We start from the raw sequence: 13,326 nt of genomic DNA on the forward strand, positions 1-13,326 counted from the left end.
AATCGATCGCCTGATCCTGCAAAATCTCATTGCAAAGCATAACACACTGCCCTATTGATTGCTATTGACTGTATCAGGCAGCGTGTCCTGGGCTTAACAAGAAGTGTATTATACAAAAGATGTAATCCAAGCTAATTCAGCACAAGGGATGCATTTTATACACCAGGTGTGTGTTATATAGAAAAGAATTACGGTAGTTCCAGTAATGATTTTATATTTGTTTGTGTTACTGAATTGCTTGCAGTCTGTAAAAAGACATTGTATAGGAAGTCAGTCTTTCTTTATAATGCTTTTCTGCTCTGTGTGGTATCACCCAGTGGGAAGTATATCTGTTTGTATATCACTTTAAAAAAAATAATAATAATAATTACAGGCTAATCAGTAGGTGAATGTTACAAACTATTGTTTAATATTCTTGTGTAATTTGCAAAGCATGAAAGGCTGTGGCAGTGCAGGTTATGCAAAAACAAGCATACAATAAACAAAGTTGTTGAGGTGTAATTTTGAGTAAAAAAAAATAACAAAAAGCTTTTTTCTCAGACAGGGTTCTGCAAGAAAAAAAAGGCCCTGTATAAGGTTTTAGATTCCAAACTGAAAAAAAAAAAAAAAAAAAAAAAAAAAAAAACTGTACGCAGTGCCCTTTTTTGAAACTGTTGTGGTTGTATTCTGTTTGGAATTAAAGGTATAAAAGTGTACTTCCTTCTCCTGTGGACTTGGGAATTGCTTGAAGACAGGTTTACACTGTGTGTTTTCTCAGCCACAAGGAGTTTTACAGTTTGTAGTGGTGAAGAAACTGCAAATCTGTATTTTGACAACATTTCAGAATTTATTTTGCCACTACATACTGGAAGTGTGCAATGGGCCCCCTGAAACCATGAATGTTAATCAAGCACACTCTTAGTTGTGTTCAACAAGGTGGTTAGATGTGATAATTGGGAACATGCACCCTTGTAGCCATGATTTATGATTTATTTGGCAGTTAGTACCAGCTGCTAACACGTTAGTGTGAAAGGGTTGAAAAATGTACATATTGCTCACTTTATTTGATTGTTTTATACCTCAAAGCCACCTATCTACAAGGTGTCCTTTGTAATCATATTTGTCTCGGTGGATATGCCCTGTGTAATTTAATAAATAAGGTAGCTTCAAACACTATTTTACAGTAGCTCATGACAGAAAGTGAACATGTTTTTGAATGATACCTTTTAGTAGGATCAGTCTTTAGAAAATAATTGGCTTTAATAGTTTTTTGGCCTAATGTGAGTGGCAGCCTTACATGAAACTCAAGCAGGTAGCTGTCACGAACAGAAAAGGAGACGCGCATTTGTTTTACATGCTCGCACAGGGGAGGGTCCCTTTAAACTTAGCTCTGCCCCAGTGCCATTCATTGAAGAATTGTATTCTTTGTTCTTGTATTAAGTCAACTCTTTGGTCTCTTATCTGACATTTGTTCATCTTTTAATTAGCCAGACGCTCCATTTAACAAGTGTAACTATTAAAATTGTCTGTGGGCTGTGTCATAGTTGGTGTCTATGTGAAAGAAGGGTTTTACAAAACTTGGAATGAGCTGAAACATTAAAACTGCAAAGCTGCCACCTTCAACTGCTAATATTTGATAAACCATCTAGGATGCCAGCTTCATATTTTCATTGTTATGGAAACTCCACACCAACATGTAATGGCTGCTGTTTGTTGGTTTCTGGATTAATACCAAATGCTTTGAAATATTAACTTGTATTGATTCCCTATGTTTACTGGTGTTGTACAAGAAAAATAAGCCTTGAAATAATTATAAATATGTGTTAATAAATATGTGTTAATCATAAGGACATTGACCTAATATTGCTGCTGTATTGCGGTCATGTCACTTTTTAGCTTTCTCCTGTATACTGAGGAGAAGCAGTCCCTGCCAGTTTTGCCTCCCTAGCTCACGGGAGTGCCAGGGCCAATTCGACACTCGCTTCGGAATTATTTTCACATATGCTTTAATTCATGTTCACAAACCACTCTGTCAGAATTTAACATACGCTTAAATCACTAATATTTCAATTACTGTAGGAAAGTGCTTTTTGTAAATATCGTCTTTCTGAAATCCATGTTAAGTGGAGCAGTTGTGTATATACTGTCCAATAGATGTGAACTGAGCTTCTATTAAGGCAAGTCAAAAATGAAAAAGCCGGCACATGCGAGGATTGCATGATTTTATTGAGGTCAGAAGAACTGTGTCTGAAAACTTATTTACATAAAAGTGTCTTCTAAATTTAAAGTCATAGATTTGTCACATGGTTGAGCTAATTATTTGGTGAAAATTAGTAAAAAAAATAAAAAAAAATAAAATCAAATTAAAAAAATGAAAATAAAAATACCCGGGCAAATAAATGGTTTTAAACATAAAATCCAGGTACTGTAAAACCACAAATAAAAAATACATTTGTGTGGAGCTGTGTTTTATTTTAAATTTCCCACTTTTTTTTTTTTTTTGTTCAAACTGTCAGAAAGCTTGGTTAATACAAATCACAATTAATCCTCACCTACATTGAGTTTGGATGCTCCTCAGGGAGAATTGCATCTACATTTGGGAATATGACTGCCACATAGTATTAGTGGAAATCGATCCAATTTTAGCCAGATGCCGCCAGCCCATCTTGTATAACACTGTTTGATTTATTATGAAAAGAAAGTTCTCCAATACTTTTAAACCTCTTTAAAAGACCCCTTAGAAGACCTTAAAGTGTGTTGTAAACTCCACAAGCAAACAAGTCAAGCAGTTATAGCAAGAGATGGTCTAAATTACTGCTAAGAAGGCCTGCAGTAGAATTCTGATTGACATATACATGCATGAATATATTACATATGAAATTTGAAAAATGGATACTAATAAGGGAAGTGATAGCTGTGTGCATATTCTGAAGATTTTTTTTTGTGATATGTTAATAAAATGTGTCAAGATGTCTGAAAACCTTTTTCTCTTTATAAACAAACTTACAACATGAACTGAGCTAATTAGTGGTACCATCTGTTCAGTTTAGCAAAGTTAGGGATGTTTACTGGAGAAACTAAAAAGACAAGCTCAGTTTTGCCTAGCAAGTGACAAGTGTTAGAAATTTACATTTAATTCACATGCCTTTGATTTTGTATTTATTTTTTGAGGGCTATTTATTTCTGGGGGAAAATAATAATTTCCAAGTTTTTTTGTAATGTTATTGTTGGGGTGTTTATTTCATTATATAAGTACATTAGTTTTCTCTTACATATTTTTGACAAATAAACCTTTTAATTTTACATTACGATGTACCTATTTGTGATTAGAGACCCCGGATATATTGAACGTGGAGACAGACTAGGGTATTCCCTTAACAGCATCATGCAAAGCTGTTAGCGGCAATTTGCTGATAGTACACTGATTGCACGGGCGCAGCCCAGCTATTGTGCATGCTAAGCACTACACCAATAGGTTTGGGGGGGAAAACTGTAGGATCCATCTGCTCATTTCTGCTACTCTGCACTGATGTAAGATTACGCTAATCTAGTTGCTTGTCAGGACAGTTTAGTGAAAGCAGGCGAATGGGTGAGATTTAGGCTAAACTGGTTTGGTGGAAATGGCTTGCTTCCCCCAGACAGTGATAATCCACCCCTGCCAGCGATTTGAAACACTACGTTTCTGGGTTGTTTTTTTTTCTTTTCTGTGAAATGAATGTTTTAAAAGTAAGTGTTACAGAACTTGAAGGTTAATAAACCTATTTCGAATAACAATACATTTTATTTTATTTTTTTTACATTGAAAATATTGTAAAGAAATATAAAACCTGTGGTATACTTCTATACTGTGCATGTGTTTTATTAGTTTACCAATTCACTGATGATATTCTTAACCTTGCAGGTTGAACACCCCATCACAGAATGCATTACTGGCCTGGACTTGGTCCAAGAAATGATCCGTGTTGCCAAGGGTTACTCACTTCGCTACAAACAGGCTGACATTCCTATTAATGGTTGGGCCATTGAAAGCAGAGTTTATGCTGAGGTAAAAAAAAAAAGAGAAAAAGAACAAAACAGGATTTTTTTTTTTTTTTAGCCACATGTGATTTTGGATGGTACTGCATCTCATATTGGGGTCCAGGTGGAGGGACAAGGTTTGTCTCATTTCAGGTGCCACAAAAATAAATTCACCACGGCATCATGACATTGTTTTCAGGGCCCTCCCCTCCATGGTTTTGTTTATGTTTAACATCTTAGACTTTTTTTGTTAAGTTAAATTGCCCTTTTTAATTGCCCACAACATCCTGTATGCTTTAGCAGTTATTTTCTCTGTGAGCAGTTTTTAACTTGTTATGTTAATTAGGAGAACCGTACAAGCCTCTTTAGTGCAGCCTTAGGTTTATTGGTCATCTGCTTGGAGGGAGAAAAGAAGTAAGAGTAATTAATCCTGTTAACCAACGATGATTGGGTAAAAAATAGCCAGCCAACGGCTTTAATTTCTACCAGCAGCATTTAACCTTGTTTCCTGTGTTTTATTTAAAAGATAATGTTTCCTCCTTGTTTTAACTTCCTTTCAGGATCCCTACAAGTCGTTTGGCCTTCCTTCGATTGGTCGTCTCTCCCAGTACCAGGAACCAATTTGTTTGCCTGCTGTAAGTGGTGGCTGTCATTCATTTCAAGTAGTAATCCTCAAACAGAATTGCACTTTCTTGTTACTGCCAAAATGATAGAACAAATTGACAGGAATACAGTAACCTTCAATTTCAGCAATAGTGTGAACGAATTTATTCCAATATCTAGGTTCAAAATGTTTGCTGCATGAGGAAATTTGAGTGTGTTTAAATGTATGGGGAAAAAATAACTCAAATATATATTTGGATTTTCTCTAGTATTTGATTTTACACACTTGTTCTTATGTCCATTAAAAGATTAATTGAAATTCAACATCCATCATTTCCCTCAACTCAAGCCGGTACTTTTTTCCCTTCCTTAAAATACTTTTACTACAACATTGTGCAGTCATATCTGTTGATTATGCTGTGTATTTATTTATTTATTTATGCATGTGTGTACGTATGTGAATACTTTATGTACCCAGTGGCTCCATTTTCAAGTACGGAATGTAACCATGACCGCAAACCTGAATAAGATATATCAAAGGCACTCGATGAGCCTGTGACACAGTCATGGCCTGGCCCAGAGGTCATAAAAACACTGCGGTCACAAACCTCAATGGCATTTTTCCTTTCAAGAACTGACCTGCCAGGAGAGCAGTTTCAGGTAAGTACTTGTTACTTTTTCTGCTATATATTTTGCATTTATTGTGTTTTCACACAATTTATATGTGATATTAAAAATAATCGCTGTATTAGTTTTTACTAATTACGCGTATTTAGTGCACTACAGCCTGTTGTTTGTCACATTCCACTGCGGCCTTGTGCCCTGTGTGAAGCCAACGACTTGAGTTGCTACTTCCCAGGGATCAAGCACCATAAGTCGGGTGACTTTATGTTCTCCTGCCAGGCTGCAATAGCTCCGGCTGGAGTTATTTATTTCTCATTTTGGCTAGGCTAAAATTGAGTGACGGTTTCCATATTTTATGCAGTGGTTACAATTACTGTATTTTGCTGAGAGAAATATTTTCTCATTTTGTGTTTTTCTGTATTCACATAGACTAAGCGCAGCCCTGTCTGCAACATGCTGCTGCGAGCACGGTGCAGAGTCAGCAGCGGCTGTACATTGCTACCCACGGTAACCGAACCGGGACCAAGGTTACAGCATCGGTACCACCCTATACCGTACCTACCCGGTGATAAAGTTCCCGAACCGGTACCATACCGCACTGACCTGGTGTTAAAGTCACTGAACCGGTACCATCCCTATTCTGGCCCAAACCACTTTTATTTGGGTCTTGGTCTGCCTGGTTGCAGTCTATAAGCAGACTGAGGCAGCACTTGTACATCATCATACTGCACAGCATTGCTTGCTTTTTGCGTCATGCATGAGTTTTATTCCTGTGACACATGCAAGGCCAGTCTGCCAGTTGAGGACAAGCACGGCAAATGTTCTTCCTGCCTGACGCCAGGTCCATGCTGTCATTGACATCCTGCAGGATGCCAGAGCACCGTCCATGCGGTCCCAGTACGTGTACAAGTGAGGTGTTTTTCAGACATGGTGTCTGCGTCGTGGGTTCGACCCCATGACCTGTCCCATGGTAGTTATACTGCAATTTTTGCAGGACTTGTTTGACAAAGGGAAATCCCCCTCTACAGAAAAGGTATATATGGCAGCCATTTGGCTTGCCATGTCCAAATTGACTTGGTCTTCCCAGGAGCTCATTTCCTGGTGGGGCAATTTTTAAAGCGGCTTCAGCCACCTATGAAGGACATTGTTCCTCACTGGAGGTTACATGGGGTGCTTAATGCACTCATGAAGCCTCCACTTGAGCCCATGAATTCAGCTGAGCAGAAATATTTATCACTCACAGCGGCTTTCTTGCCTGCTATCACCTCTGCAAAGCCCGTGAGTGAGACGCAGGCATTCTCCATTGCAAAAGCCTGCTTAATTTTTACAGGCTAGGACAAAGGTTGTGCTCCATATCAATCCTGCCTTTTTGCTGAAGACAATCTCGGCATACCTTGTCAACCAGTTTGTGAAATTGGAGGCTTTCCTACACCTGCTTTCCAGTCTGACAGGGAGCGACAGCTCCATACTCTCTGCCCAGTGCGGGCCCTGGCATACTACACTGACAGGACGAAAAGTGGGAGGCAGTCTGAATTTTTTTTTGTCTGCTATAGAGCTTAGTCCCATGGTCTTGCCCTGTAAAAGCAGAGGCTATCCAAACAGTCAGGACTGCCTATGAGCTGGCCAACTTGCCCCCTCCAGGCAAGCTCACTGTCCATTCCACCAGGGGCATGGCAACTTTGTTGGCTTTATTTCAAGGTGCATCTGTCAAGGACATTTGCAGTGCAGCGGTTTGGGCTACACACTCCCCAAGATGAAAGGCAAATGCTGTTACTTTTCATGCATACATTCCTTTTCTTTACTTTCATCCCTGTTTGAGAGGGGACTCACTCCTGTAATTCTAACCAGGGATGAATAGCAATAAGACTCTCATTGCATAACCTCAGCTTCCCAACCCACTTGTTAAATCTGGAATGGGTCATCCTGCTGTTTATACAGGACATTTTGTAATCTCTTTGTCTAAAGAAATGGCACTGCTTAATCCTGTACTGAAAAATGAATGAAATGTTTTCAGACATGCCCACTATTTCTTTGTTTCTAAACATGTATAGTAACATGCCAAAAAACCTGCACTGCTACAGTTTTGAAGTTGTTGTAAAACAACACAACAGAATATTTCTTGAAACCAGCATTTGGCAATATTGGGTTAGGGGTAGCCACAAACTATCATCAAATATAAGCATACACAAAAGCATACATAAAAATGATGGCACCCGATGCAAGCCCTAGATTTTCAAAATAAAGTGTAATTGCTCACAGTGAAATTGGAAATGTACACTTTTGACAAGTTTACTGTATCCTATGCGGTACACCAATGCATAGGCATTTAGGTCATTCTGATACCCTAAACCTTTGTTGAAAATGGATCATGTAACGTGTTTGAGTGGCTAAATCTGTTGCATCTGTTAATTACTGTGTGTATAGACCCAGTGAGCTGTATTTACAGATTAAAATTAAGATATTGATGCTAAAGTATTGAAAGAAAATAAAACTGTGATTGAGGTCCCGAACAAGAGTATACCTGGAATAAACAGTGAACCAAGAGAATCTGCAAAACAAGTGAAGTTGATGCAGCGGACAGGGGCAAACATATTGGAAAACAACCTGCTAGTAATCTGAGGAAGACTGTGCTTACTGTGTAATCCACAATGTGTCAAATAAGCACCTGTATTCAAAGCCTAGCGCCTGTAGTCTTAGCGCAAATATCTGGAAGTTGCTTTACAGTAAATTGGGTGCTTCTGTGAGTGCGTCCGTTTTTAATTTTTTTTTTTTTTACTAAGCGAAGCAGGGTCATTTTAATGTGCTTGTTTTGGAAACAGGAAATTAGTTTTTTGTTTGACTGCTTTGTTGATGCTTTCTGTTGGTACACGGATTCAATTCAAGTATAAGGACATTATTCATAGTCGTATGTCAAATATAGTAACAGGCTGTAATAAACCACCATACTAAACAAGAATTGTGTGAATGTTTTTGTAGTTGGTACAAGAGGTTATATTTTGGCATCATAAAAAAAAAAAAAAAATGCACAAAATATCAAGTTTTTCTGTCTGAATTCGCAATGAATACAGGCAGATTTTTCCAATCTATGTTTTTTACTTTTTGGATAACTCTCGCTTCTCTTTGTACAGTATCTCAAACAGCTTTTTAAAAATGTATTTATTTTTTTACATTATTTTGTTTATTTGGATATATTGTGCAATTTCTTGCATACTGGGGGAATACAATATAACAAATAAAAACACCAGTTTCCACCACTGAATAATGAATAATATTTTGATTTATTGGTAAGCGGTACACACTATTATGTTTTATTGATAAACACATTTCAACAGAAAGGAACTTGATAGGCTGAAGACAGGTTTTAAACATACACTGAGAAAAATAACCAGAGCTTGTTGACGCTCCATTGCCTGTCAAATTCTTTAATCCCTTGTGCGCTGTGTGAATTAAACATGCTAGTAATTATTATTAAAAAACAAAAAAACAGAACATACAATTGGGGATTAAACAGTACTTTACATTTACTATAAAGCACTACATAAGGTAGAAAAAAAATTAATTTGATTCTTCAGGGAAAGTTATTTGCACATAGGTGCTTCTGTGGTGGAGTAGAGAGCATTTGGGAAAAACATGCATGGCTAATTTGATGTTGCACAACCCAACCATATCTTTCATCTGATACTGCAAATCTACAGGTAACTTGCGCAAGCAAGTTAACAATAGAAGGGATTGCAAACAGTGCTTTAGATTTACAAGAACATGCTCTGTTTTTATTTTTGTTTTGGGTCATGGATTTTATGCTATATATCTACATTTTAAAACAACAATTTTATTAATTGTTATTAATTATCAACTAAATGGATGCTATGCTAATTGATGCAATTTTAACAGGTGCCATGCACTTGGCACAACACAATACTGGCAGAATCAGCAAAAGTTGTAAGTGCTTTTTATAAACTGAAAATGAACTCCACATATGAATCTGTGTGCAGGGTATATACCTGCATGCTACCAACATATAGTTTTGGTAGCTTTGGACTCTGCTTTCCATCTTTTTATATGTGTTTTATTATTGTCCCACCGGGTGAATATCACACACCGTACGGTTGTTTTGAGAAAGGGGGCTATACCATGCATGTGAGGTTTTGTCATCCATGAGAATCGTACAACTTTAACACAAGAAAAACAGTGGTGCACCAAACCTGCATAAATAACCTCATAGATGTCTTACGGGCAGCTGATGTCACTTAAGGAGGAATAACATTTCCAACGGCAGTTTTTCCAGAGGGAGGAGAGTTCAATGACATGTAACCTCTCACACACACATCACTCCATCATGTGACTCATGAGTTTCATTGCCCCATGTCTGCTTTGAGGCACAGATATCGGGCCAGTTTGAGTCAAGCTGCTTTCTCCCTGACTTGGTTTACCCTCCCTCGGGTGGGAGATTCACTCCATATCACTGTGACATGTCTTTCTCGAAGGGTCTTGCTTCATAACATTCAGGTTACCTGGTTCACTAAACCAGCAACCTTTTAGAGACCAGAATGCACATTTGCAGTTTACCATGTGAAAGGATTGTTTTACAGATTACATCATATGCAGGGGCTCAGTGCACATGGATTATCACCTAAATATGATAGTAAGTAGATACAGTAGCAGGAGATGCAAATCTCAAATGGGGAATATTCAGGGCAGTGTTCAAGGCCGAGAGACTCCCCGAAATATTGAATGGCAAAACATTTTTGGGTGTTGTTTATTGTGATTTGATGTAGTTTTTAAAGACGAAGGCCATGCTCTTGAAATAATTGGTTAATCCTTACATTTAGAAAGTACAACATATAACAATTAAACTATAGTTCAATGGTAGAATTCATGAGAAATGTCTGAAACAACAAAGTATAACATTTTGAAGCAATATTCATGGGCTCCATTGTACTGTAGGTAATGTGGCCTTTGATTGGTCAGGGTGTGAGGATTATGAGTTCGGAGACGTTTTGATTGCATTTTGTACTTGCATTTCAGTTTAGGATAAACAAGGACCCTTTTGCAAGTGAAGTAATGAATATTTGTTTTTTTCCCCTTGTTCTTAATGGACACCAGCAGTTTACATAATGTGCTCATTCACATTCTTGAGAGTTGCTTTGGTGTATGAGTGATGTGAAAATGCAGAAACTGTTTTTTGTCAAACGCTTGACATTAACTAATGAAGTCAGCCATCTTTAAGTATACGCTTAAATATTTATTTATTTATTTACAGGGTTGTTTTTTCACCATATGGTTGTGGATCAAGTAATGTCAAACATTTTGCCCTTGCAAGTTTTTGCAATTTGCAGTTTTCAAATGTGAGACCTGTTGAAAGCGCAAGTGATAATGGACATGCTCTACCCCCTACAGTCTTTGTCCCACCATATCTTTCTTCAATTAATGCTACAGCAGGAGTTTTGTGTAATAACACTTGCGCTTATGAGTCATCCACGTGAAAGAGAGAGAGGGGAAAGAAAAACAATTAAAATGTCTTAAATGTTCTGCTTGCTGCTGTTATGTGCTTATGTGAATGTTGCATGTCAGCTAAATGGACCAAAGAATAGATAACGTGATTGGATGCAGGAGAGTGCGCGCTAAGCTTTGTCTGTCATTGCTGGGAGCAATCAAATTGATGCCAGCGGGACAGTTGACGCGTTGACAGCTGTAATTATGTATCTCCATGGTGATCACTTTTGGCTTGTCATAGAGGCCCACAAGTCCCCTCCCTTGCAAGCATTTAATCAGATTGGGCTGTCACTTGTCAGGTAGATGTAGCTGGCATGGGATAGTGCTGAGGGGGAGAGAAGTGATTTAAAAATGAAGGATGGGAGCCGCCTGAAAGCTTTACATGGGCCTGTCTATTAAGAATTTTTAATTATGCCATGCGCACTTCGGAGCGATGCTTAGTGGCTTCTGCACAGTTTGAGCAGACAGTTCACCTACTTTTCATCTTTGTTTCAGTTAGGAAAAAAAAATAATTTAACAAGCAAATTCTATGGAAATATACTTGCCTTATTATATTCCAGGCATGTACCTGCACACGCTTGAATAGAGATGACTGTGCCAGTGATGAAACCTATTGGTGCTGACCCTGTGACTTTGTTTATGCACAACATTAAACCCCAGTTTTTAATTTTTTTTTATGTGTATGCTTTTTATCTTTCCAGTTTGATCAGTTTAAGGGGCAGGTAATATTATTTGTTTTTAAGGCTAGATTGGAAAAGTAACCAGACCATGTTTTTAATCTCTTTTTTGAAATAATGCAAAAAATAAATAAATAATTTTACTGATCATTTTCGCTGAAGTATTTCTAAGTGCACGTTTAATTTAAATGTAAAACAAAAATACAGACAATTATTTTGCTTTGAAATTATCATGTTTCACGTGTAGAAAGCTTATGGTTGTTAGACAATAGTATTTGTGTTCGAATGTAATTTGAAAAGAAAGAGAAAGTTTATGCCAATCAGATGTAGTAAAGGTATATTTAACACATGGGGGGAGGAGTGGGGGGGGGGTGCGTGCAAATATACTTGCTGTAATGTATGCAGTAGTTATGCAAGGACTTTGAAAACTATAAACACGAATGCTTATGGTTCTTTAGTTTTCTTATCTTTTCTATGGCATTCATGGCTATGCATTCAATATACAATAATTAACATGCTTTTCATGTTACAGTACTGTAGCTTTTAATAATTTCTATCTAATCACTTTTTATTTGCCCATTGTTGAGAGTTTCTCCATTTGTCTTGATGGTTCTGTTTATAACTGAGGCCGGTTGTCTGGCTTGACAGCACTGTTGGGTTCATTTATGTCATATCTGCTTCACACTGCCCATTTTCCAGTGTTTTAAATTAGCAAACCAGACTGTGTTTTATTTATTTATTTATTATGTAATGTATTTTGCCCCTCTCTCTGCCCCTGGGGTGCACGTCCATGCCTTTCCATTTTTTTTTAAATTAGCTTTTAAATACTTCAGATACCAAAGCCTGACAAGAGCATTTTTAATGAATACTTATTCTCCAGGAATCGCTAATTTGAAAAGTTTCATACAACTAACCTCAATGCTACGCTGATGAGGTCAAACAGAGAAGGGAACAGGAATCAGAAATATGCCTACTTTAGTTGTTGGCCAGTTAACAGCATTCAGGTGCTTCAAAAGGAATGGCTGAGCACGTCTTCCTCTGTAAATTGATGCATTACAGATTTAATTGGGTTTTTGGAGGGGAGTTGGAAGGACAGCCTACGGCAGACCAGTTAATCCTCAGGAGAAATGCACCGAAAAAAGTGTTACGTTTTCAGCGTTTAAAAAAAAGTTGGATATTTTTGTTCATTTAATAATCCTTCATGGTTTATAATTATTTTTATAAAACTTCTGTGATTTAAAATTACAATTCCAGTCAGTCAATGCCCTAGAAAATCTTTTTAGCACACTTACCTCTGGCAGCTCAGCTATTGTGGACAGGAAAAGCTACTGACCATTTTTCACCGAAAATAAATAAATAAAATGTAAAGATACCCTATAGAAAACCTATTTTCAATAAATAAAAAAAAGATTATAAAAAGTCACGCAGTTACATATATGACCACCAGATAGCGTTGAATAAAATCCAAGTGGAATAAAAGGTAAACCTTCAAGGGGAGCTCATTTTATCCGCAGTAAATATATTGAATACAGTATATACTTTATTTGTTTGTTTAGCATGTCCGTAATTATTGTTGGTTTAAAACTTGTAAAAGACAACCTAAGCTGCCCTATATTAAGCATTGGAGTTTCTTTTTTTTTTCCAATTGTTTTATCCCATAGAAAACAAATCATATTTTGCAGAGGGGCATAAGCCTCTTAGCGAGACATTTTACTAGTTTAAGTTATGTGCCAGATACAAAAGAAAACCGGACAAAGAACCTTCCTTTTCTAGGTTTGTTTCCATGGTTTTAGCATTGAAGTTCCTTGGGGTATAAGTAAAATCTGCACATTTTTACTGAAAAGCACTTTGGAAGGTGGGGCAGTGGCTGGAGCACTCTTCGGGTATGCAGGATTTTGCTCAACGCTGTAGATGTGTGGCCTGAAATGGATAA

The 13,326-nt window shown here is 37.4% G+C and overlaps 1 protein-coding gene across 1 annotated transcript in view; it reads left to right on the forward strand.

Moving 5' to 3' along the window:
• LOC121320693 (propionyl-CoA carboxylase alpha chain, mitochondrial-like) overlaps positions 1 to 13,326 on the forward strand; it is a 150,132-nt gene that overhangs the window by 43,594 nt on the left and 93,212 nt on the right. Inside the window, exons 13-14 of the mRNA XM_041259262.1 lie at positions 3,881 to 4,024; positions 4,557 to 4,631. Coding sequence (XP_041115196.1) covers positions 3,881 to 4,024; positions 4,557 to 4,631 — 219 coding nt within the window. The remainder of the gene's footprint in view (positions 1 to 3,880; positions 4,025 to 4,556; positions 4,632 to 13,326) is intronic.

The sequence above is a fragment of the Polyodon spathula genome, chromosome 9, assembly GCF_017654505.1.
Source record: "Polyodon spathula isolate WHYD16114869_AA chromosome 9, ASM1765450v1, whole genome shotgun sequence".
NCBI classification, from domain to species: Eukaryota; Metazoa; Chordata; class Actinopteri; order Acipenseriformes; family Polyodontidae; genus Polyodon; species Polyodon spathula.